This window comes from Physella acuta, unplaced genomic scaffold (genome assembly GCF_028476545.2).
Source record: "Physella acuta isolate Inbredline_101_S28 unplaced genomic scaffold, ASM2847654v3 ptg001808l, whole genome shotgun sequence".
Taxonomy (NCBI): Eukaryota; Metazoa; Mollusca; class Gastropoda; family Physidae; genus Physella; species Physella acuta.
In genome coordinates, this window is record NW_026733318.1 from 22,501 (window position 1) to 44,519 (window position 22,019).

General features: G+C 35.6%; 1 protein-coding gene across 5 annotated transcripts in view; it reads left to right on the forward strand.

The window, feature by feature from the left end:
• Nucleotides 1-22,019, forward strand: part of LOC131930590 (cyclin-dependent kinase-like 1) — a 35,659-nt gene that overhangs the window by 8,032 nt on the left and 5,608 nt on the right. The window contains exons 2-10 of one of the 5 annotated variants that reach the window (XM_059287141.1): nt 7,468-7,536; nt 10,498-10,735; nt 13,979-14,100; nt 14,547-14,619; nt 15,682-15,772; nt 18,798-18,998; nt 19,687-19,769; nt 19,963-20,019; nt 21,720-21,884. In XM_059287141.1, the coding sequence (XP_059143124.1) occupies nt 7,468-7,536; nt 10,498-10,735; nt 13,979-14,100; nt 14,547-14,619; nt 15,682-15,772; nt 18,798-18,998; nt 19,687-19,769; nt 19,963-20,019; nt 21,720-21,884 (1,099 nt within the window). Of the gene's footprint in view, nt 1-7,467; nt 7,537-8,974; nt 9,624-10,497; nt 10,736-13,978; nt 14,101-14,546; nt 14,620-15,681; nt 15,773-18,797; nt 18,999-19,686; nt 19,770-19,962; nt 20,020-21,719; nt 21,885-22,019 lie in introns of those variants that run through there. The other 4 variants (XM_059287144.1, XM_059287145.1, XM_059287143.1 and 1 more) reach the window with 4 other exon arrangements.

A 22,019-nucleotide genomic window follows, 5' to 3' on the forward strand; every position in this document is an offset into this window, starting at 1 on the left:
GAGACAATCAAACTGACACAGACAGGGAGACAATCAAACTGACACAGACAGGGAGACAATCAAACTGACACAGACAGGGAGACAATCAAACTGACAGGGAGACAATCAAACTGACACAGACAGGGAGACAATCAAACTGACACAGACAGGGAGACAATCAAACTGACACAGACAGGGAGACAATCAAACTGACACAGACAGGGAGACAATCAAACTGACACAGACAGGGAGACAATCAAACTGACACAGACAGGGAGACAATCAAACTGACACAGACAGGGAGACAATCAAACTGACACAGACAGGGAGACAATCAAACTGACACAGACAGGGAGACAATCAAACTGACACAGACACGGATTAGAGCTGCTGCACTGTCCGCAGGTCAGAATCTTAAAGATTTCCCGACTGGGTGTGACTGGCCATGCAGGTCGTTAGTTCGAGCAGGTGGGAGCGGGGGAAGAATAATGTGAGCTACATGGCTTCAAGTAGCTATAACCGTGTTAAAATGTTGGGCTTACAATTAACTTGAGCCTATCAACAAGATCAATACATGTTTTGTAAAACAGTATTTTATAGAGATTATATTGACAGAAGCATCTTAAGTCTTGCTGGTCGGCTTGTGCAAAGTGCAAAGAAATAATTGCTGGCCACTCCACCTGATTATATATATATATATATATATATATATATATATATATATATATATATATATATATATATATATATATATATATATATATATATATATATATATATATATACTGATTATATATTGATACATCATTAAGCTCAGACGGTCATCATCCGACATGGGAACGGAGTGATGCCAGGGCTACATATGACCCATTTAAAGTGGAGACCGTTAGATACACCACTGTCATGACATGACTTGTCCGTCAGATAGTTGGGAGTGGGTGACACCCTACCTGATGACACCCAAGCTAGTTACACCCTACCCTATGATGTCATTTTATGTAAGTGCATCAGTTTAAACATGAGTGTACGTGTGTATGCGTGCATGTTGTTGTGTGCGTGTTGCTGTGGGCGTGCTGTTGTGTGCGTGCTGCTGTGTGTATGCTGGTGTGTGTATGCTGTTGTGTGCGTGATGGTGTGTGTATGCTGTTGTGTGCGTGATGGTGTGTGTATGCTGTTGTGTGCGTGATGGTGTGTGTATGCTGTTGTGTGCGTGATGGTGTGTGTATGCTGTTGTGTGCGTGATGGTGTGTGTATGCTGTTGTGTGAGTGATGGTGTGTGTATGCTGTGAAGTTGTGTGCATGCTGTTGTGTGCGTGATGGTGTGTGTATGCTGTTGTGTGCGTGATGGTGTGTGTATGCTGTGAAGTTGTGTGCATGCTGTTGTGTGCGTGATGGTGTGTGTATCCTGTGAGGTTGTGTGCGTGATGGTGTGTGTATGCTGTGAAGTTGTGTGCGTGATGGTGTGTGTATGCTGTGAAGTTGTGTGCGTGATGGTGTGTGTATGCTGTGAAGTTGTGTGCGTGATGGTGTGTGTATGCTGTGAAGTTGTGTGCGTGATAGTGTGTGTATGCTGTTGTGTGCGTGATGGTGTGTGAATGCTGTTGTGTGCGTGATGGTGTGTGTATGCTGTTGTGTGCGTGATGGTGTGTGTATGCTGTGAAGTTGTGTGCGTGATGGTATGTGTATGCTGGTGTGTATGCTGTTTTGTGCGTGATGGTGTGTGTATGCTGGTGCGTGCATGCTGTGAAGTAAGTTGTGTGCGTGATGGTTTGTGTATGCTGTTGTGTGCGGGATGGTGTGTGTATGCTGGTGTGTGCATGTGTGTATGCTGTTGTGTGCGTGATGGTATGTGTATGCCAATATTCGTCAACAATGTGAACATGGGGTCTGTGAGAGCAACTACAACAAACTACTTCTTATATTTCCACCTTTCTACTAATCATATATTTATGTTTTGATCGGAGCATCACAAATAATATGGCAAGAATGAAGTTTTATTTGGTGTTGTGGCTTGTTTTATTCCCAATGGGCGTTTATATATAAAAGATTTTTTTCTTCAATTTTTAATTAGATCGTTGTAAAATGTCGGTCGATGTGTGAGAAATTGCCAACATTTTATAGTCGATCAATCCAGGCAATTATTTGATTGTTTCCAACTCTCAGGCTCTTTGCACGCCAGAGGGCGTCCCTAGCTAGATGGTCATGTGACCAGAGTCTAATCTCATCATGTGACGTCAGTAGAAAGACATTTATCGTCGTTTATTAAACTACTAGGCATGCTGCCCAGCTTCGCTTAGGCTTTCGAAAACATTGAGAATTTGAATGCTTAATTAATTCGCCCGAGGGTCGGTCTACGACCTCAAGAGTTATGAAGAGGTTCCTCCGTGGACATTTTTTTTCGATTTATAGCTCATATAAGGCACCGGTCAGTAGAGGTCAGTTTTGACCCCCTCATCGTAGACTTTTCGGCCAACCGGCCCCCGTGTTCTGTCGCCCCAAGGCAAGATCCTGCCAAATTTCAAGCGCCTGCGGCGCCGGGAAGTGCCCTATCGGACACCCGACAATCTAGATCTAGATCTAGAGTCCTAATAGAATTTTTTTTAAGTTTAGCCCGAGCAAAATAAAAAAAAATAGATTAACTAAGTTGACTTGTTGCGTCTCGAACCCACACCACCGGCGTGAGTTTAAGTACACTATCATCTCCGCTATATAGGCACCTTAGAAATCACGGAGAATAAAAGACGTATTTTAAAATCTTAACTTACGCGAATATGCCTATTCTTTCAAATTAATTTTTTTATCCCAAATTAGCCAGTTCCAAACAAAGACTTTGTATAAAATAATTATGTCTTGAAATAGTTTAGTCCTAATATAGAAATTTATTTTTGGAATAGATTCTAGAGAAGTTAAGAGTCTAAATCTAGATCTTAGCGTCTACGTCTAGATCTAGTTATTGCGTAGATTTGTAGATTTAGATTTAGTCTAGATCTAGAATCTCTAGATCTAGAATCCAAATACATAAAATAAATTTTATGAGTTTAGGCCGGAAAAATTGTATTGTATACATTTCATAGTGTACGTAGATCTAAATCAAATTTGAATGAAATAGTTCATTTCTTTTCATTCTAAACACGGCAGATGACGTCATTAGTTAATGTATAAGCAATAGTGACGTCACAGTTTTATGCGTTCTTTTTTCACATATATTAATGCTTTTCCGGTTGCATAAATAATACTGTTTCTCTACATTCGAATACGCCTTTAATTTTTATTTTTCTTCTTTAACTAAAATTGTGGTTATACATTTAAAACATCTAACATATTATTTTCAACAAAAGTCCGTAAAAAGTTCTTCATATATCGCTGCCGATTCTGACGTGATGTCCGGCGAAAATATTTTGCGGACAGACAGAGAGAGAGAGAGAGAGAGAGAGAGAGAGAGAGAGATGTGCGAACGTGGGGATTTATATATTAGGATTCTTTAGGCATTTTATTCAATATTTCAATATTTCACATATTGTAAAAATAGGTCAATTTTTTATTTTATTTTTATTTCTCATATAAATTATTCTTGTCTATAACAGTAACTCTCCTAAAAAATTGATTGAAATAACAAAATTGTGTGCACCTTGTTGACGCAATGTTGATCACATATCAATCAATCATTGAGTTATAAAACTGGATACACATTTGTTTAATGACGCAACCAGAATTTTTTTAGGCAACTCAAAGCACGCTTACCTCCCTCTTCTCCCCATGCCATCGAAATAGAATGTAGGCTATACAGAAAATATATACTTTATCCAGGATCCGCCTCCACCCGGAAAATTTGGTCCGTCCTGCCCCCAAAAACTCTCAAGTGTACCTCTTCTCCCCCCCCTCCCGTTTTGTTGCGTCTAATTGTTGCACATTTTGCAAATTCTCTTTTCTCTCTAAGAACAACTAGCTAGTGGCGTCGTTAGGTAGAGCCACATCGAGTCTGGTAACCAAGGACGCTCCCCTGTGATAAAATGAAAGTGTTCACGCGAGAAGCGAACAATCCCTTATGTTAATTGTGAAACTTTAAGTCCCGTTGTTCTAACGACATGCACAATTTTGTATCGGATCTCTCGGCCTGATGGTCACCCGGTCCCAACTGTCCACTGCCGGGGGTCACCCAGTCCCAACTGTCCACTGACGGGGGTCACCCAGTCCCAACTGTCCACTGACGGGGGTCACCCAGTCCCAACTGTCCACTGACGGGGGTCACCCGGTCCCAACTGTCCACTGACGGGGTCACCCAGTCCCAACTGTCCACTGACGGGGGTCACCCGGTCCTAACTGTCCACTGACGGGGGTCACCCGGTACTCACCTATCGACTTGCCGCCGCCCCGCCCACCCCCTCAGGTCTGTAAGATGAGCGCTGCATGTATGCAATAATTTTTTAATAATGACCAATATCAGAGGATGTAAAATGCATTGCGAGATTACATCAGAAAAAATATCGAGTTTTAAATGACGTTTCAGATTACCACTAAGGGTACCAAAAACATATTTAGATATTTGACTCAAGGAATTCAAATTTAATGAACGACATCAGAAGCAGAACCAGTTCGTAAAACGAGACATAGTTGAGTCCTATTTTAATGTTGAGGCAATTAGCGAGTGTACGGCTCTAGCAGATCACATGACGTACCGATTACAGCCAATCATGGAATCGATATCTGCTCTAACGAGTTACAATTTAATACATGTCAAACATGTATTCGATACCATGTTGACCAAACCCAAAACTATTCTGAGACCGCTAGTAAACATCAAAATCAATATTTCACAACAATGTGTAAATATTAAATGTTATAAGGTAGTTATGTGTTTTGCTTCAATGGACGTTTATGAGAGGGTAAACATTGATTTAAGCCTGTGGGATGGGGTGGGTCAGACGCACATATTAGTGGTGATTTGAGGCAGTGGGGTGGTAGCGTTGTATCTGGGAGACTAAGTGTTGGTGTTGTATCTAAGTGGTGGTGTTGTATTTAAGCGTTGGTGTATTATCTAAGTGTCGGTGTTGTATTTAAGTGTCGGTGTTGTATTTAAGTGTTGGTATTGTATCTAAGTGTCGGTGTTGTATCTAAGTGTTGGTGTTATATCTAAGTGTTGATGTTGTATCTAAGTGTTGGTGCTGTATCTAAATGTTGGCGTTGCATCTAAGTGGCGGTGTTGTATCTAAGTGTTGGTGGTGTATCTAAATGTTGGTTGGTGTTGTATCTAAGTGTGGGCGTTGTATCAAACCGTTGGTGTTGTATCTAAGTGGTGGTATTGTATCTAAGGGTTGGTGTTGTATCTAAGTGGTGGTGTTGTATCTATGTGTTGGTGTTGTATCTTTGTGTTGGTGTTGTATCTAAGTGTGGGCGTTGTATCAAACCGTTGGTGTTGTATCTAAGTGGTGGTATTGTATCTAAGGGTTGGTGTTGTATCTTAGTGGTGGTATTGTATCTAAGGGTTGGTGTTGTATCTAAGATACGCCATGTTTGAGTGGACCTATAAACAACAAGGCACGGCCCTGTGGGCATCAAATCAAAGAATTCGTCTACAGTTTTCGTGTCGGGTTCCAGAACATGCTACCACTACGCTCAACATTCCAGCTACCACACTACACAGTAGCGAGGCTAAAGCGAATCCCCCTTATCACTTTTGAGATATGACAATATACGATCTTTCCTTCTTAAGAGATCGGTTGACAATCATGTAGTTTAACAAATAAAAAATATGACAGTTAAAAAATCGAGGAGAGGGGGCGTGTTTGGTACTGCGCGGATCCGTGACTGTCATAAACAGGCGTCTTATCGTGAGCCTGGGGGGAAATAAAAACTCGACAAATCCCGCGTCACATGAAACGAGTCTACCCGACGATCTAGCCAGTGCCGTGGCCTTTTAGGCTGACTACTCTTGTTTCATTGCTAAATTGAAATCGATAGCGGTGTAGATGAATAGCTTTAATGGGGTTCATTTTTTTTTCTGGAGTACTTAACACACCTTTATCGCAGGAGAGTGTTCGTCTTTATTTCACCCCAAACAACTAAGAACCGAACCGAACCGTGATTAGCCCTGACACGCTATAGTGGTATTCAACAGATCGACTTAATTTTATCTTCAAATTGTAAAACAATTTATTTTATCTATAAGGAAGTTAAAGTTGTTTTTAGGTGCTAGCGGATATTAACGAAGATATTTTTAGCACTTAAGAATGAATAAACAGAATCTTATCTGATTTATGGCGCCATCGTATCACAATGAGTTTCTCGTATTTCTCCACTGTCTTCCCGTGTACAAATTTCTACTTTTGTTTAGACACATTTACTGCGTCATTAATATTGTCGAGACGGCAAGATGCCCCCCCCATAATATTTATTAACAACGTTGTTGTGACAGCAGCATACAATACACTAACAACGGTAACGTACACTTTACCAACAGCAGCATACAGTACACTAACAACGGTAGCATAATAACGGCAGCATACACTAACAACGGTAGCATACTAACGGCAACATACACTAACAACGGTAGCACACAGTGTACTAACAGCAGCTATCATCTGCGGCCAAGACAGAAAAATGTCCGAGATTTTTTTTTAAAAAGCTAAATTTTAAAAATTGGAAACAAACATTACGTATTGAAAATTCAATCATTGGGGTCATCCATAAATGAAGTCGCGCCTTTTCGACGATGTTTACCCCTCCCCCCTCCTAATCGTCACACATCGCAACAAAAAGCCAGACCCACAGCCTTTAAAATGTCGCCACATCTCAGCCTACCACACCCTCAAAATTGCAGGGTTTATTTTGTTTTTTAAAATATCTATTGCTTTCTAAAATACTTTCTGATCTCGGTCATCATTGAGTATATTCATCAATGTAATGATAAATCTATTACAATTTACAAAAACAACGTTTTGAAAACGCAAAGTAACGGCTAAAATTCAAATCCTAACTATATTTATTATAAGGGAAAAGGTTGTGGTTACACTTTTTAAATCACCCCTTCCTCGTCACACAGCGTCACAAAACTCTCCTCCGTGTAGAGTGTGACGTCGTATATGGGCGGCAGAGGCGTAGCGAGGGGGGGGCGGGGGGGGACATATGTCCCCGGGCGCCGACCTTAGGGGGGGCGCCAAATTGAAAGTTTGAGGGGGGGTGCAAATGAAAAGTTCGAGGGGGGGGGGTGCAAATCGAAAGTTTGAGGGGGGGTGCAAATGAAAAGTTCGAGGGGGGGTGCAAATCGAAAGTTTGAGGGGGGGTGCAAATGAAAAGTTCGAGGGGGGGGGTGCAAATCGAAAGTTCGAGGGGGGGGTGCAAATCAAAAATTTGCTCCCGAGGGGGGCGCCAAATTGAAAGTATGTCCCCGGGCGCCGGGAAGGGTCGCTACGCCTCTGATGGGCGGCCCCATATTTAGCGATACAAAAAGCTCCCACCTAGACTAACAAGTTCCATGTCTTATGTCCACAGTCGAGCGTCTGAGCAGGATTATGGTGTGGAGACTTCTGAGAGAATGCTCTACTTCTCTAGACCAACCATGTACGATATTTTGTGTATTTTTGTGTCTTCCCAACATTATACATTGTTGTCACTTGCAATGTTATATTTTATTTTTCTTTCTTTACGCACGTCACCAAGAACAACCTTTTATGTCTTAAAATTGTATCATCCATAAACAACGTCACGCTTTTCAACTATTTTTATCCCCTCCCCCCCTCCCATCTCATTCATCACATGTCATAACAAAAGTCCGAAGCCACACTCAACCCTAGAAGTGTAACGTCGTTAATGGACGAGCCCTTAACATATCCAGTCAATATGCCCATAGACTATGCCTTCATAGTCGTGTCTTTATACTTCCAGTCAATGTCACTACCAACTTTACACATCTAGTTTATAGGTCCCTACTAACTTTTCACATCTAGTCTATATGTCCCTACCACCTTTTCACATCTAGTCTATATGCCCCTATCACCTTTTCACATCTAGTCTATATGCCCCTATCACCTTTTCACATCTAGTCTATATGCCCCTATCACCTTTTCACATCTAGTCTATATGTCCCTACCACCTATCTTTACACATTTATTCGATGGTTAATGTGAAGTGAAGATTGAATGTTTCCTAGTTGTTGTTATGCTTAATATCGTATATATATATATATATATATATATATATATATATATATATATATATATATATATATATATATATATATATATATATGCGCGTGTGTGTGTAGCTTAGGCTTAGATAACTGTATAGCGATAACATGTTTTGAACTAATAACTTGGTATTTCTCATCTTCCTACTTAAAAATAGGATTATTGTTAACTTTCAGTAGGTTTGCCATACTTGTAACTAAAGCTGTATCCTACCATATAGGACTGCACTTTGAACTGTTTGTACCACCACCCTTCCCATCGTTACACATTTCAAATAACTCTTTAAAACAGCGATTTCTTTTTAAAATACTAATTATTTGTTTTAGGCCTACTGTTCAATTTTAACTAGCTTACAAAACACTATTCTAAAAACGTAAAATAGCGGCAAAAATTCGGTGTCTGACAAAGTGACATTGACATGACCTTTAAAATGCAAAAAGTTTATGGTCACACTTTTTGAACACATCCCCCCTTCTTCCTTGTCATACATCATAATTAATTTACACCCTTAGGGTCTGACGTCTTATATTGGCCACCCCCCCCCCCTAAACGAGTTTAAATAATACGATCATGTTTGTTTTAAAAGCTTGTCAAAGCCAGCTCAAGTTATTTCATCAATATTTGTAAAGAAAACAACTCTAAAATATTAAAAATATAGGAATCAAGCGGAGCGAAACAAAATAAATTCATTTCTAAAAGTCAGTTCCTGTTTTTGAAGTTTACGAACTGCGTATTTACATCATGTGACAGCCGTAGCCTAAGGAACGACCTTTGCTATAAGACTTAGCACAAGCGTTGCCAAACGAGTAAAATAGTTCTAAGTTATATTAGCAGAGCTTTAATATATAAGAAAAATATCAAATGTTTATACATACCAATCATTTTTAAACAATAAGTATTTAGTGGAAATGCTAAAATTTACAATATGTAATAACATAAACGAAAATAGTAGTCCGTGACTACCGCGCACTAATTAGAATAATCTAAATTCAATATGGAGTTGTGTATTGTGGAATATTTTAGAGACAATTTTTAATAATCAGTTTGAATTCAGTCAATAAATATTTTACTAGTGTTGGTTTAACATTTAAAATCCTATTTATATTTTGATGTTCGCAGCGCTTCTGTCGCGAATCTATTACTAATGGGTCATCTTTTCTGAAATAAACATTCAAAATATTTCATTTAAGAGTAGTCTAGGCCTAGCCTAGTAAAACCAGAAAGTGAGAAAGAGAACCCGAGGCGACATGGAGACGATTCGACACCACACAGATCTATATCTAGATTCTATTCTAGATCTATAAAAAGAAAGCTAAACTGAATTATCGTATTTTTAAAAATACTATGCATCTTGCCTCCTTTTATTGGAGTGTTGGTTTTCTAGTGAGTGACATTTTTTTACAACTGTGGAATTCCAAAGCAAGCCTTTCTGGGGCTAAACATGAATGATTCAATAATCAGGTGGGATAGAAACTAGACTAGATCTAAATCTAGATAATCTAGATTTAGATCTAAGTAAAACTGCATTTTAGTCTAAATTTACATTGTAGATTTTATTGAATTGCAATTAAAAATATTAATTAATAGATTGGCCTATTAGTAGGCCCCTATTTCTTCAGTTCAGTATAATTATATTGAAAAATGTAAATACTAGCCTAATAATTTCGTAGTAAATTAAATAAATAGGCTTAGTTGGTATAAAATAATAATAAATTATTAGGCCTAGGCTTTTATAGTTATATAGATCTAGGCTTATATTTATATTAGGCCCTAATAGTATACTAGCCTATAAACTAGAATCTATGTAGTAATAGGCCTATCTATTTACTATTTCTCATTAAATAAATTATAATAGTTTAGGACTTTACTACTAGATAACTTTACACAATCTTTTCATATTTGTTTGCACATTTTTTTTCTATTTATATTATTTGCTTGCATAGAGATATTTTCTGAATTAGAAAGACTTTTATTCGAACATTTCACAGCTGTATAAATTAAAATCTATGTAGATCAAGATCAACTCGAACATATTTAAAGATTTGTTTTTTCTTTTAGGTGTTAAAAATCAAGAAATTTTTTTTTAAAATCTTTTTGATTGGTAGGAAAACGTTATTAATTCTTCCTCATCACTGAAGCTTTCAAGTTTTTTTATAATACTAAAAAAAAACTCACTGTATTAATAATAGTCAGTTGTATTGTCATGCCATTACGCAATTTTATGGCATTCTTATTTTTTATGTCATTAACTTTTTATAACATTTAGATCTATTTTGTAGGCCTGTATGGTTATTAATACTAAGACATTTTTAAAAAATCATATTCTTTATTTCAGCCCAAGAAAAGACCCGCCTGCTAACCAGAATCCAGGATCCTACTGGAACAATACTGGTACTACAGATAAAATGGATAAATACGAAAAAATAAACAAAATTGGTGAAGGATCATATGGAGTGGTTTTTAAGTGTCGTAACAGAGAGACCTCACAACTTGTGGCAATAAAAAAATTTGTTGAGTCAGAAGAGGACCCTTTAATAAAGAAAATTGCAATGAGGGAAATAAGAATGTTAAAGGTGTGTTGAAATACCTTTTCTATTATTCCTATTGTGTTAATGAACAATGTTTATATTTCTAAAGGATATTGAAGCAAAGATATGGAAGTGATTTGTTTTCAGAATTATTTAGACCAATGTTACTGATACTCATTTTATTTAGGGTGATTTATACATGTTGGTTTGTTGATTGTGTATGGTAGTTATAAGCAAGGAGATACATGCTTTACCAAGCATCTGTTGTTATTCACTCAGTTATTTCTTTAGTGTTTTCAGCTTATTTAATATCTTAACTCTACTGACACCAGTGTAACTGACCAATATGTTTGATAGGTCAAGGCTTTTAAGAATGCATTTGTGTGCCTGAAATCTAATGGCTTAGAGGGGATTGTGTGTTTGCGTGGGAGAGGGTTTTTGCATTGTGAATATCATAAAACTTTAATTTTATATTCACAAAATTATTCCAGAAAAATGTTGTTCGAACTTGTGAGATGATTAATGCCAATAATTTAGATTTTTTTCTTTTTGCTATCTACAAGTTTTTGTTCTAAAGTGTGTTCAGCTGGAGGGGGGGGGGGGGGAGGGGGAAGGCAGGTGTTATTATGAATAGCTGACAGGCTGTTTTTTAGTTGAATATCCTCCATTAGTGAAATGTTTACTGCCCTTTGTTTACCTATGTTTTTGTCTGTGCTGAATCTTATCTTTTGTTTCTTATTTTTAGTAGCCTGTAAGGATGGCAGATCCAATCAACCAGTTTACTCAGTTTAGAATTGGGTGTAGCTTGACCAATACTTGTATAATCTTCAGCTAAAAAAACTAAACCTTGTTTTCATCTGTTATTTAAAAAATATATACTTGTGTTCATTATTAGCTAAAATCTGCATCTTTTAAAATATTTCTGTTGTATTGGCCTTTCACATTTAGTAGTTTATTCATCCAATATACTGGGTAAGTGCTACACATTACCATATCCAGTCAATGTGTCAAGTATCTTTACAAATCTAATCAATGTCCCTACTACCTTTACTCATCTGAACTTTGTATTAAAAGAAAACAAATGTGTTTATTTAATTTTTAAATCATGTTGAAAATCCCATTTTAATCCCTAGTTTAAAATTTGGTAAATAACTTTGAAAGAAATATATTTAGGCAACCCTAAAACTAATCTAATCTTAATTTTAGCATATAGTGGAATAAACTTAAAGAATCAATGCAAAATTTTGAACTTACACTCATTCTTAAGTAACCATTATCTAATGTTAAAGTGATGGGAATTTAAATATTGTAATTTGAATAAGGACACCAACTCGTTAAGCTCAAGCAGTTTATTTTGGCAAGATTTATAGGCTAAGGCTGTCCACAGCAAGATATATCTAGAGTTCATTTGGGAGAAATGGAATTTAAGAATGGTGATAAGGATTAGGATTGACATTTGCAAATGCTGAAAATTATGATTGTGGAATTCACTTTTTAATGTAAAAATTGTGATAATGATAAATAGGGGGGGGGGGGGAGTAGTCTATAATGTGAAAAACAATGTGGAATGCTATATTAAATTCTGTTATTTTGGGATCATTGTTGTTTAGCAAGTATGCCTGTCTTTAGACGTTAGCCTTTTTGTGTTTGGCCTTTGCCTTTTGTTTGTCAGCTTCTGTCCATGTTGGCCAATTTTAGATGAACATAAGAATGTTGCACATGTGTAATTGAAGAATCCTACTGTTATAATGTAGGAAGTCCACGAGTCCACCTAGCTCTGATAGGTATGTGAGTTACATTAGGTAAAGTAAAAAAAGTAAAGGCGTCTGGGCATAGTGCTGTACACATTATCGCAATTATATACCATAAGAACTGAAAGGGTACTTTACTTATTGATATATGTATATACATATATATATATTAATATTTAAGTATATATATATATATATATATATATATATATATATATATATATATATATATATATATTGCACTGACCCAAATAAATATATGGTTGTTAATTAATGCAAAAAATTTAGATACAGCATTTGATGATTTGATTGTACCTAGAATATATTATTTTGGGACTAACCGGTTGTGGCAAAATAGAATTTATTTTTGTTGAATAATATAGCTTTTTTGTGTTTGATCTTATGTTAAGAATTTATTTTTATAAATATTATATATATATATATATATATATATATTATATATATATATATATATATATATATATATATATATATATATATATATATATATATATATATATATATATATATATATATATATATATATATAGGTTTGCTCTTAGTATAATGAATCTATTTCTAAAATATTTTTACCCTTATCCTTTCATTGTCTGTGTAAATTAAGGGTTTAGAACCTTACCCACAGACAGTTGTCCCCCCTACCATTAAACCCAGATGAATTACTACCATTGGTAATTACACTCCCTCCCCCTGTTTTTGAGAATACTTATTATAGATGTTATCAGTAAAGTGAGAAACCTGGCATTCTATTGAACTGGGCTGTCAGAGTGTGAAATAAATTGTATCATGTACTTTTACTAGGCATTCACTAACTTTAACCCTAGTCCCAACATTACCTTTTGGTTAGAGTTAGGTTTAATGTTAGGATTAGGCTTAGTGTCCATTTGTAATCCATAGGGGGATAATGTCTAACTGCAGTTGTTAGGGCAGGGAGTAATTTACAAGTGAATAATTTCCGTCTCTCATAAAATTTTACAAGTTAGTCATAGTCTGTACTTGTAAATTAAAATCCCAATGTTTTCTCTTGCTAAAAGATTTGAACTTCATCTTTTCTAGCAACAAAAACACCCCAAAAATTCCTTTTGAATCTTCTCTATTTTAGCAATTAAAACACCCCAAAAATGCCTTTTGAATCTTCTCTATTTTAGCAACTAAAACACCCCAAAAATGCCTTTTGAATCTTCTCTATTTTAGCAATTAAAACACCCCAAAAATTCCTTTTGAATCTTCTCTATTTTAGCAATTAAAACACCCCAAAAATTCCTTTTGAATCTTCTCTATTTTAGCAACTAAAACACCCCAAAAATTCCTTTTGAATCTTCTCTATTTTAGCAATTAAAACACCCCAAAAATTCCTTTTGAATCTTCTCTATTTTAGCAACTAAAACACCCCAAAAATTCCTTTTGAATCTTCTCTATTTTAGCAATTAAAACACCCCAAAAATTCCCTTTGAATCTTCTCTATTTTAGCAATTAAAACACCCCAAAAATTCCCTTTGAATCTTCTCTATTTTAGCAATTAAAACACCCCAATTTAGTCAACCTGATTGAAGTTTTTAGGCGGAGGAAACGACTTCACCTGGTCTTTGAGTATGTTGACCACACAGTTCTCAATGAGCTGGACAGATACCCCAGGGGGTAAGAAAATGGTGTCTTTGTCTGTCAGGGGGTAAGAAAATGGTGTCCTTGTGTGTCTGTCAGGGGGTAAGAAAATGGTGTCCTTGTGTGTCTGTCAGGGGGTAAGAAAATGGTGTCTTTGTGTGTCTGTCAGGGGGTAAGAAAATGGTGTCCTTGTGTGTCTGTCAGGGGGTAAGAAAATGGTGTCCTTGTGTGTCTGTCAGGGGGTAAGAACATGGTGTCCTTGTGTGTCTGTCAGGGGGTAAGAAAATGGTGTCCTTGTGTGTCTGTCAGGGGGTAAGAAAATGGTGTCCTTGTGTGTCTGTCATTTCAGTGACTTTCTCTTTTGACTTTGATATAGATCTAGATATTTATAGTTAGACACAATTGTCACATTTATAGAGAGTTTAGTCATATGTATTCCCGTATAACTTGTAATAATATATTCAATAATTATTTTAATTCAGGGTTCCAGAGAAAATGGTGCAGAGGATTATCTACCAAACATTGCTAGCTGTTAATTTCTGTCATCAACACAATGTAAGTTTTATTTTCATACAAATGTTCATTTTAAGGGGATATGCTATGTTTTTTTCTATTTTTTACAGTTTACGATCTAAAGCCTTTTGAATACTTTTATTATATTTGGCATATAAAAGTAAGTTTTAAACAGCAAAAAAAAGGTCGAAAACAATTTTGGTTGTCATGGAAACCCAAAAAACCTCCACCATTTTGAATTTTTCGGTACTTTTAAAAATACTAAGGCTTTTTTATTTATGCACCTATAGCAATCAAATTTAAACTGCTTATATTTCAGTATATATTAAAACTTTTGTCACGACAACTTTTTGAAATAATTACTAGTAAGAATTTTACAAGGTCTAAAAAATCGTACCCTTTTTAGTATTCAAAAGTTTCAAAATGTGCATATTAATTACCAAATACTTTTTTTCTATGAAAGCAATCACAATTCCCTCGTGACAAAAGTTGTATTTTTGCATGAAGAACAACTTCTGAAAATGTGATTGGCATTGTTTAATAAATAAAAAAGTAGTAGGCTTTTTAGTGTTAAAAACATGCGAACTGAGAAAAACAGCCAAAAGTAACGAAAACTAGGTCAGGAAAGTACCATATCTGTGTAAACTGCAAAGCCGATTGTAAGCTTTGGGTGTTTCCGGGATGTAGGAAATTAAGTTAATTAGATACATGAGAAATCCAGCTTTCCAATGATGTCAAATACAATATAATGACGGATATAAAACTTTTCATAGAGAGCTTGTAAGATTGGGAAAAATTGATTATTTTTTAATTAATAGGGTCATAAAAATCGTAATTCAAACACATAAAATATTTTTTTTCTCTTTAAAGTTATTATTTTCTTAATACAAAAATGGACAAAGTATCCAAAAGTGCAAGAAACCCATCATGACGAAAAACAAGAAATTTTGTGATTTTTTTCCGCGCATATCCCCTTAACTGCTCTCCTTTCATTATGTTAAAATAAGTCATTATGTTAGAATAAGTTCATTAAGTTAGAATAAGTTCATTATGTTAGAATAAGTTCATGACCTGGATGTAAAAGGTTATGTTGTCTTTTCTCAGACAATACACAGGGATGTCAAGCCTGAAAATATATTGATCACCCGACAAGGGCAAGTTAAGTTGTGTGATTTTGGATTTGCTCGGGTGCTTAGTAAGTTGGTTTTTTTTGTTGTTGTTAAGTAATTGTTTCATCTTATTATATTTTGTGTTTCCATCTAGAATTATATTAAATTAGCTGTGTATATAAAGCATACAGGGAAGAGATGACTGGACAATACATATTATGCTGTTTAGCCATATAGAAAACATTATGTCTAAGTATTGCATATTTTACCAATGTTATTAAATTGCACACAGTTTAGTTATACTGAATAAAATTTAGTGCTATCAGCTTCATTTTTAAAATTTCACATTTTAACACGTTTTTATTAACTCAGCTTCGCGTGGATGTGTTTGTTGTTAAAATTGACATCGAAAATTAGCCTACTTCTGATTGCTCTATAGATCTGAAATTTGGCATGCAGGTTACTTTCGCCTAACAATTTCAGATGCAATCATAAAAACTAGCAATTAGAGACCGTAATTAGCTTAATTTAATTACGCCCTAAGGACCATAAAATTGAGGACATGATTTCTAAAGATACCGACAAGACTGGAGGCCTATTGACACAGTTACTTCGGCCCCGATCGATGTGAGCGCGCTGGCCGTGATCGTATAGTGGTTAGTACTTCGCGTTGTGGCCGCGACAACCCAGGTTCGAATCCTGGTCGCTCAAGATTTTTAGTCCGTGTATTTATAAACACTTAGTCAAGTCATACTTAATCAAGTCATTAGATAAAGTAGAAAATAAACTATATAAAAAACTTTTTTAAAAACCACGTTTTTCATTTGTAGCAACGGACTAAAAAGGAGAAAATAAAATACTTAAAAAAAACTTTTTAAAAAACCACGTTTTTCTTGTGGACTAAAAAGTAGAAAATAACTATTTACATACATTTGATGACAAAAAACGTGGGTCGGGCAGATGGGTCGGGAAATTTGATGGTGAACGTACCCACGTTTTTTGTCATCAAATGTATGTAAATAGTTATTTTCTACTTTTTAGTCCACAAGAAAAACGTGGTTTTTTAAAAAGTTTTTTTAAAGTATTTTATTATAATTGTGTAAAACATTTCAATGATATTTCAAAGCTTATGCTTTAGTAGATCCATGCAGTTGGCTATAATGTAGAGATTGTTTTATTTTATTATACTTGTTTTTTTTTTAGTAGAATTATATTCTTTCAATTACCAGAAATAAGAAACTTGAGTACTTTGGGATAAGAACCAGAGTATTACATACATAGAAGGATTTAGGCAGAAGAACTGTGTGGCTTACTGTCCCTGTATTGTCCTATAAGTTGCCATCTCAATCTTTTGACAAGAGACAATTATTGGCTTATATAGTGGAGTGCAGTGTAGCACGGAGTAAATAACAAAAATATAGTGGAGTACAATGTAGCACAGTTAATAACAAAAATATGGTGGAGTACAATGTAGCACAGTAAATAACAAAAATATAGTGGAGTGCAGTGTAGCACGGAGTAAATAACAAAAATATAGTGGAGTACAATGTAGCACGGTAAATAACAAAAATATGGTGGAGTACAATGTAGCTCAGAGTAAAAACACAAATATTGAAGCAAAAACAAGAAAAAATATTTAGCCTAGCTTTAACTATAGAAACTTTTTTCTCTTGTGTAGTTTGATGGAAAGCCTTTCACTCAATGAGTTCATTGAAGAGGTAACCACAGCAGTTAGCTAATGTTATTCTAAAGTCATGATGGACTTTTATTAACTTGTGTTTTTCTTAAGCCAGTGAATTGGCACCTTAAAACAGACTTGCAGAAGCTTCTCAAAGTGAAATTTGCAGTGCCAGCCAACATCTTAGAAATGCAAATGACTTGAATTGTTAGCTCTGGGAGCTCAGCTCTGTCCCGGCCTGGTCTTGTTAATCAATTCTTCAGACATGAATAGGGCAGGTTCAGCTCTATTGAATTCCTTTCTTCCTCCTGTGAATACTTCTGCGCGGGTTCCTGTCATTCATTGACAAAGTGCCCGCTTCACTTTAGTTAGGTGTTTGAACATAATTTCCTTGCTATTTCTATTCTGTCTTGGTTCATGTTCTCAACAGTTTATTTCAATTCTATCTCCCTGATATGGATTGATCTGGCATTTCTGTCTGTAATACAGGCAGCTAAAAATGTATAGCATTGTATTGACATTTCTCAAAGTGTTTTGAAATGTTTGGCAACCACTGTTTAGCAGCTAAAGGATTTTTCTTTCTTTAATGCACAGCAAAGGCAACACCATTTACTTTTGTAGAATTTGGCTTTTACTTTATACAGTCAAGATAGAGTTCAAAATTTACTTTAAATTTCCTAATGACTAATGTTAGCCTGCAATTATTCATTGTTTTCTTTGGCTCAGTGCCTGCTTAAGGCCTTGTTATAAGTTATTCATGCGTGACTGCCTCAGTCTCATATTACCTATCATGAATTCCTCTCAACTGATTTTATCAGAACAGCAAGAAAGTAAATTTGTATGGAAACATGAAAGGGTTATTTGATACTTTAGCTCAGATTTTCTTGGGAGATTTTTCTCCACTCGATTGTTGCAAAAGTGTGTTACTGCTGCAAGTTTGATTTTTTTGTATTAGTCATCAAACCAGATCAAACATTATCCAACAAAAATATTAACATGTGAAGATAGTGGCACCCAAACTTGTTTATTTAAACAGCAGCTAATACTTGAGCAGTTTTGTGTTTTGAAAACAAAGAATGCTAAAAATGTTGTACTGGGCAGACTCATGTTCATGACACATATTTTTAACAAATAGGCTTGCAACAATATAAAAGGTTCCTCAACATTTATAGCACTGTTTTTAATATGTATTTTTAAAAACTGAATCAGTAAACTTTTTATTTTAAATCTCAACTTTGAAATTAAAATATTCTCTTTTGGGTTTTGATTGCTTTTGTATGTGTAAAGTTTTCATGGCTATTTTTACGAAAGACAATTAATATTTTCATATTCACTGTTATGTTTTCAGCTTGAGGAATTATTGCTTTCCTATGATGTTCTATTCTCCTTGATAACTTCCCCTTTAAATTCTCTTTGATAACCTCCCTTTTCAGCTGGCCCGGGCGGTGAATACACAGACTATGTGGCCACTAGATGGTACCGTTCTCCTGAGCTTCTAGTTGGGGACACACAGTACGGCCCTCCAGTGGATGTCTGGGCCATTGGCTGCGTCTTTGCTGAGCTTCTCACTGGCCAGGCCATATGGCCCGGTCGATCAGATGTTGATCAACTCTACCTCATTCGTAAAACTTTAGGTAGTTTGTCAAGTTTTAACATTGTTTTCTGTTTATTTTGATTTGGGGAAATATTCAACATATCAATAATTCATGAGCAATAGATTTTGTCTGCTGTTGTATTCACACATTTAAAGATCTCTGCAATAGTTTCAGATGGGTCTTGTTCTTGTTATACTGTTACATTGTAATCATCTTTGCAATGGTTAATTAACTTTGTAATGGTTAATTAACTTTGTAATGGTTAATTAACAACCAAGGGGCAGGGTGGCAGGGTCAGTAAAGCTCTTGGCTACTAAACCAAAATGTCCCAAGTTCAAACCCCTGGCTAGATGAGGCTCGATATCTGGGATCGCAACTCATATAGGAGAGATAACTCCAAAATCAAACAACTCCCACCTTATAGTTTGTTCTTGATGGACAAAGACTATTGAAGGAAGTCCATGGACAAAGACTATTGAAGGAAATCCAAAAAGAAAAGCAGGCTTAAATCAGAGTCCTCTGCCTATATGGCGCATAACCAGTTGACATGTAGTATTTAATTGCATGGTAGGAAATCTGGTCCAACATTACATTTAAGAATGAAGAAGCAGAAAAGAATGTACAATCTATTAGGAGTAGAAAAAGTGTGTGCCATTGTAATTTGAATGGAATATTTTAAAGTAACCTTTTTGTATTACTGAAGAGTAAATATTTTTTCTTGAAACAGGTGATCTGATACCCAGACATTTAGAAATATTTTCTAACAACACATTTTTCAAGGGGATGACTATTCCTGAACCTGATAGACTGGTAAAGTTTGAACTTTTGATTTGTGTTTGGATGGACTAATCAATTATAAATCAGTTTATACAGTTTGAGAATAGATGTAGAAAGTATACAAAACATTTCAACTTGTTTGATGCTAACAAGAAATGGCTAGGTTTCAACTAGAAAGATTTAATTCATTTATTCATCCAAAACTTTCTTTTCAAAAATCCAACAGGAACCTTTGGAAGAAAGGTACCCTCAGATGAGTCAAAATGCAATGAGTTTTTTACAGGTAATTGTTATATAATTATATAAGTCCATGCTCCATAAACATATGTAGGTCATACAGTGGTGTGTAAAGTAGAAGTAAAACCACTCACCAACATTTTTATATACTGGTGTAAAACCACTCACCAACATTTTTATATAGTGGTGTAAAACCACTCACCAACATTTTTATATAGTGGTGTAAAACCACTCACCAACATTTTTATATAGTGGTGTAAAACCACTCACCAACATTTTTATATAGTGGTGTAAAACCTCTCACCAACATTTTTCGTCACATTTCAAGTAGATGTGAAGTTGCTCAATAACATCACTTAGTTGTTGCTTTTGTATTGATTGCATTTGCCCAAGCATAATTTTTAACAGTTTTATTATGGATATTGATAGTTTTTTTGCTAATAAAGTTTAAAAAGAAAATCTAAAAATATTTTAGGCAAAAACTTGACACAATGACTTGAAATCAATCAATAATTTTTGTTGACAAATTTTAAAATTGCATTCGTTATTATAAAAACAAGCCTTGCATCAAACTATTTATAAAAGATTGGCCTACATATTACAAGCTGTACTTACAATTCTATTTTATTTATATGTGCTAATATTGTAATGATAATTGTAGTTTGAGCATTTAAAATTGGGAATACTAGGCGCAAAGCCTGTCAGATGACAGAAATAAAAAGGGTGAAAAATTCTTTTAATTAGATTTTTCAGTTGTCTGGGTCAGTTCTCAGGGATAAAATGAAATGGCAACTAGATGAAATTACATATGAACTTAGCCAATTCTGTGTTAAGATAATTGTAGCTTGAGCACATGTGCTGATACTATGCCATGCTTATAACTAACAGAACTGTGTTAAGATAATTGTAGCATTAGCACATGTGCTGATACTATGCCATGCTTGTAGCTAACAGAACTGTGTTAAGATAATTGTAGCTTGAGCACATGTGCTGATACTATGCCATGCTTATAACTAACAGAACTGTGTTAAGATAATTGTAGCATTAGCACATGTGCTGATACTATGCCATGCTTGTAGCTAACAGAACTGTGTTAAGATAATTGTAGCTTGAGCACATGTGCTGATACTATGCCATGCTTATAACTAACAGAACTGTGTTAAGATAATTGTAGCATTAGCACATGTGCTGATACTATGCCATGCTTATAACTAACAGAACTGTGTTAAGATAATTGTAGCATTAGCACATGTGCTGATACTATGCCCTGCTTATAACTAACAGAACTGTGTTAAGATAATTGTAGCATTAGCACATGTGCTGATACTATGCCATGCTTGTAACTAACAGAACTGTGTTAAGATAATTGTAGCTTGAGCACATGTGCTGATACTATGCCATGCTTGTAACTAACAGAACTGTGTTAAGATAATTGTAGCTTGAGCACATGTGCTGATACTATGCCATGCTTGTAACTAACAGAACTGTGTTAAGATAATTGTAGCATTAGCACATGTGCTGATACTATGCCATGCTTGTAACTAACAGAACTGTGTTAAGATAATTGTAGCTTGAGCACATGTGCTGATACTATGCCATGCTTGTAACTAACAGAACTGTGTTAAGATAATTGTAGCTTGAGCACATGTGCTGATACTATGCCATGCTTGTAACTAACAGAACTGTGTTAAGATAATTGTAGCTTGAGCACATGTGCTGATACTATGCCATGTTTAAAACTAACAGAACTGTGTGCGCATGGATCCCAATGAGCGCTGGAGCTGTAGCCAGTTGATCCAGCACAACTACATGGATGTCAACAGGGAGTCTGGGCTGGAGTTTGCCAAGAGTAAACCAGAGGCTGGCATGAGGAGAAGTCAGAACAAATCTCGCACCAGCAACTACCCAGCTGTAAGTCTCTAGCCACTCTATTTTTGCTTGTTTGCTTTTGGATAGTAAAATTTTGGCCCTTATTGCTCTATTGAGTTGAGTGTTGGGTAATGCTGTTGAGTAAAGTAAGCCAGGATAGAAATAAAAGCAGTGAAT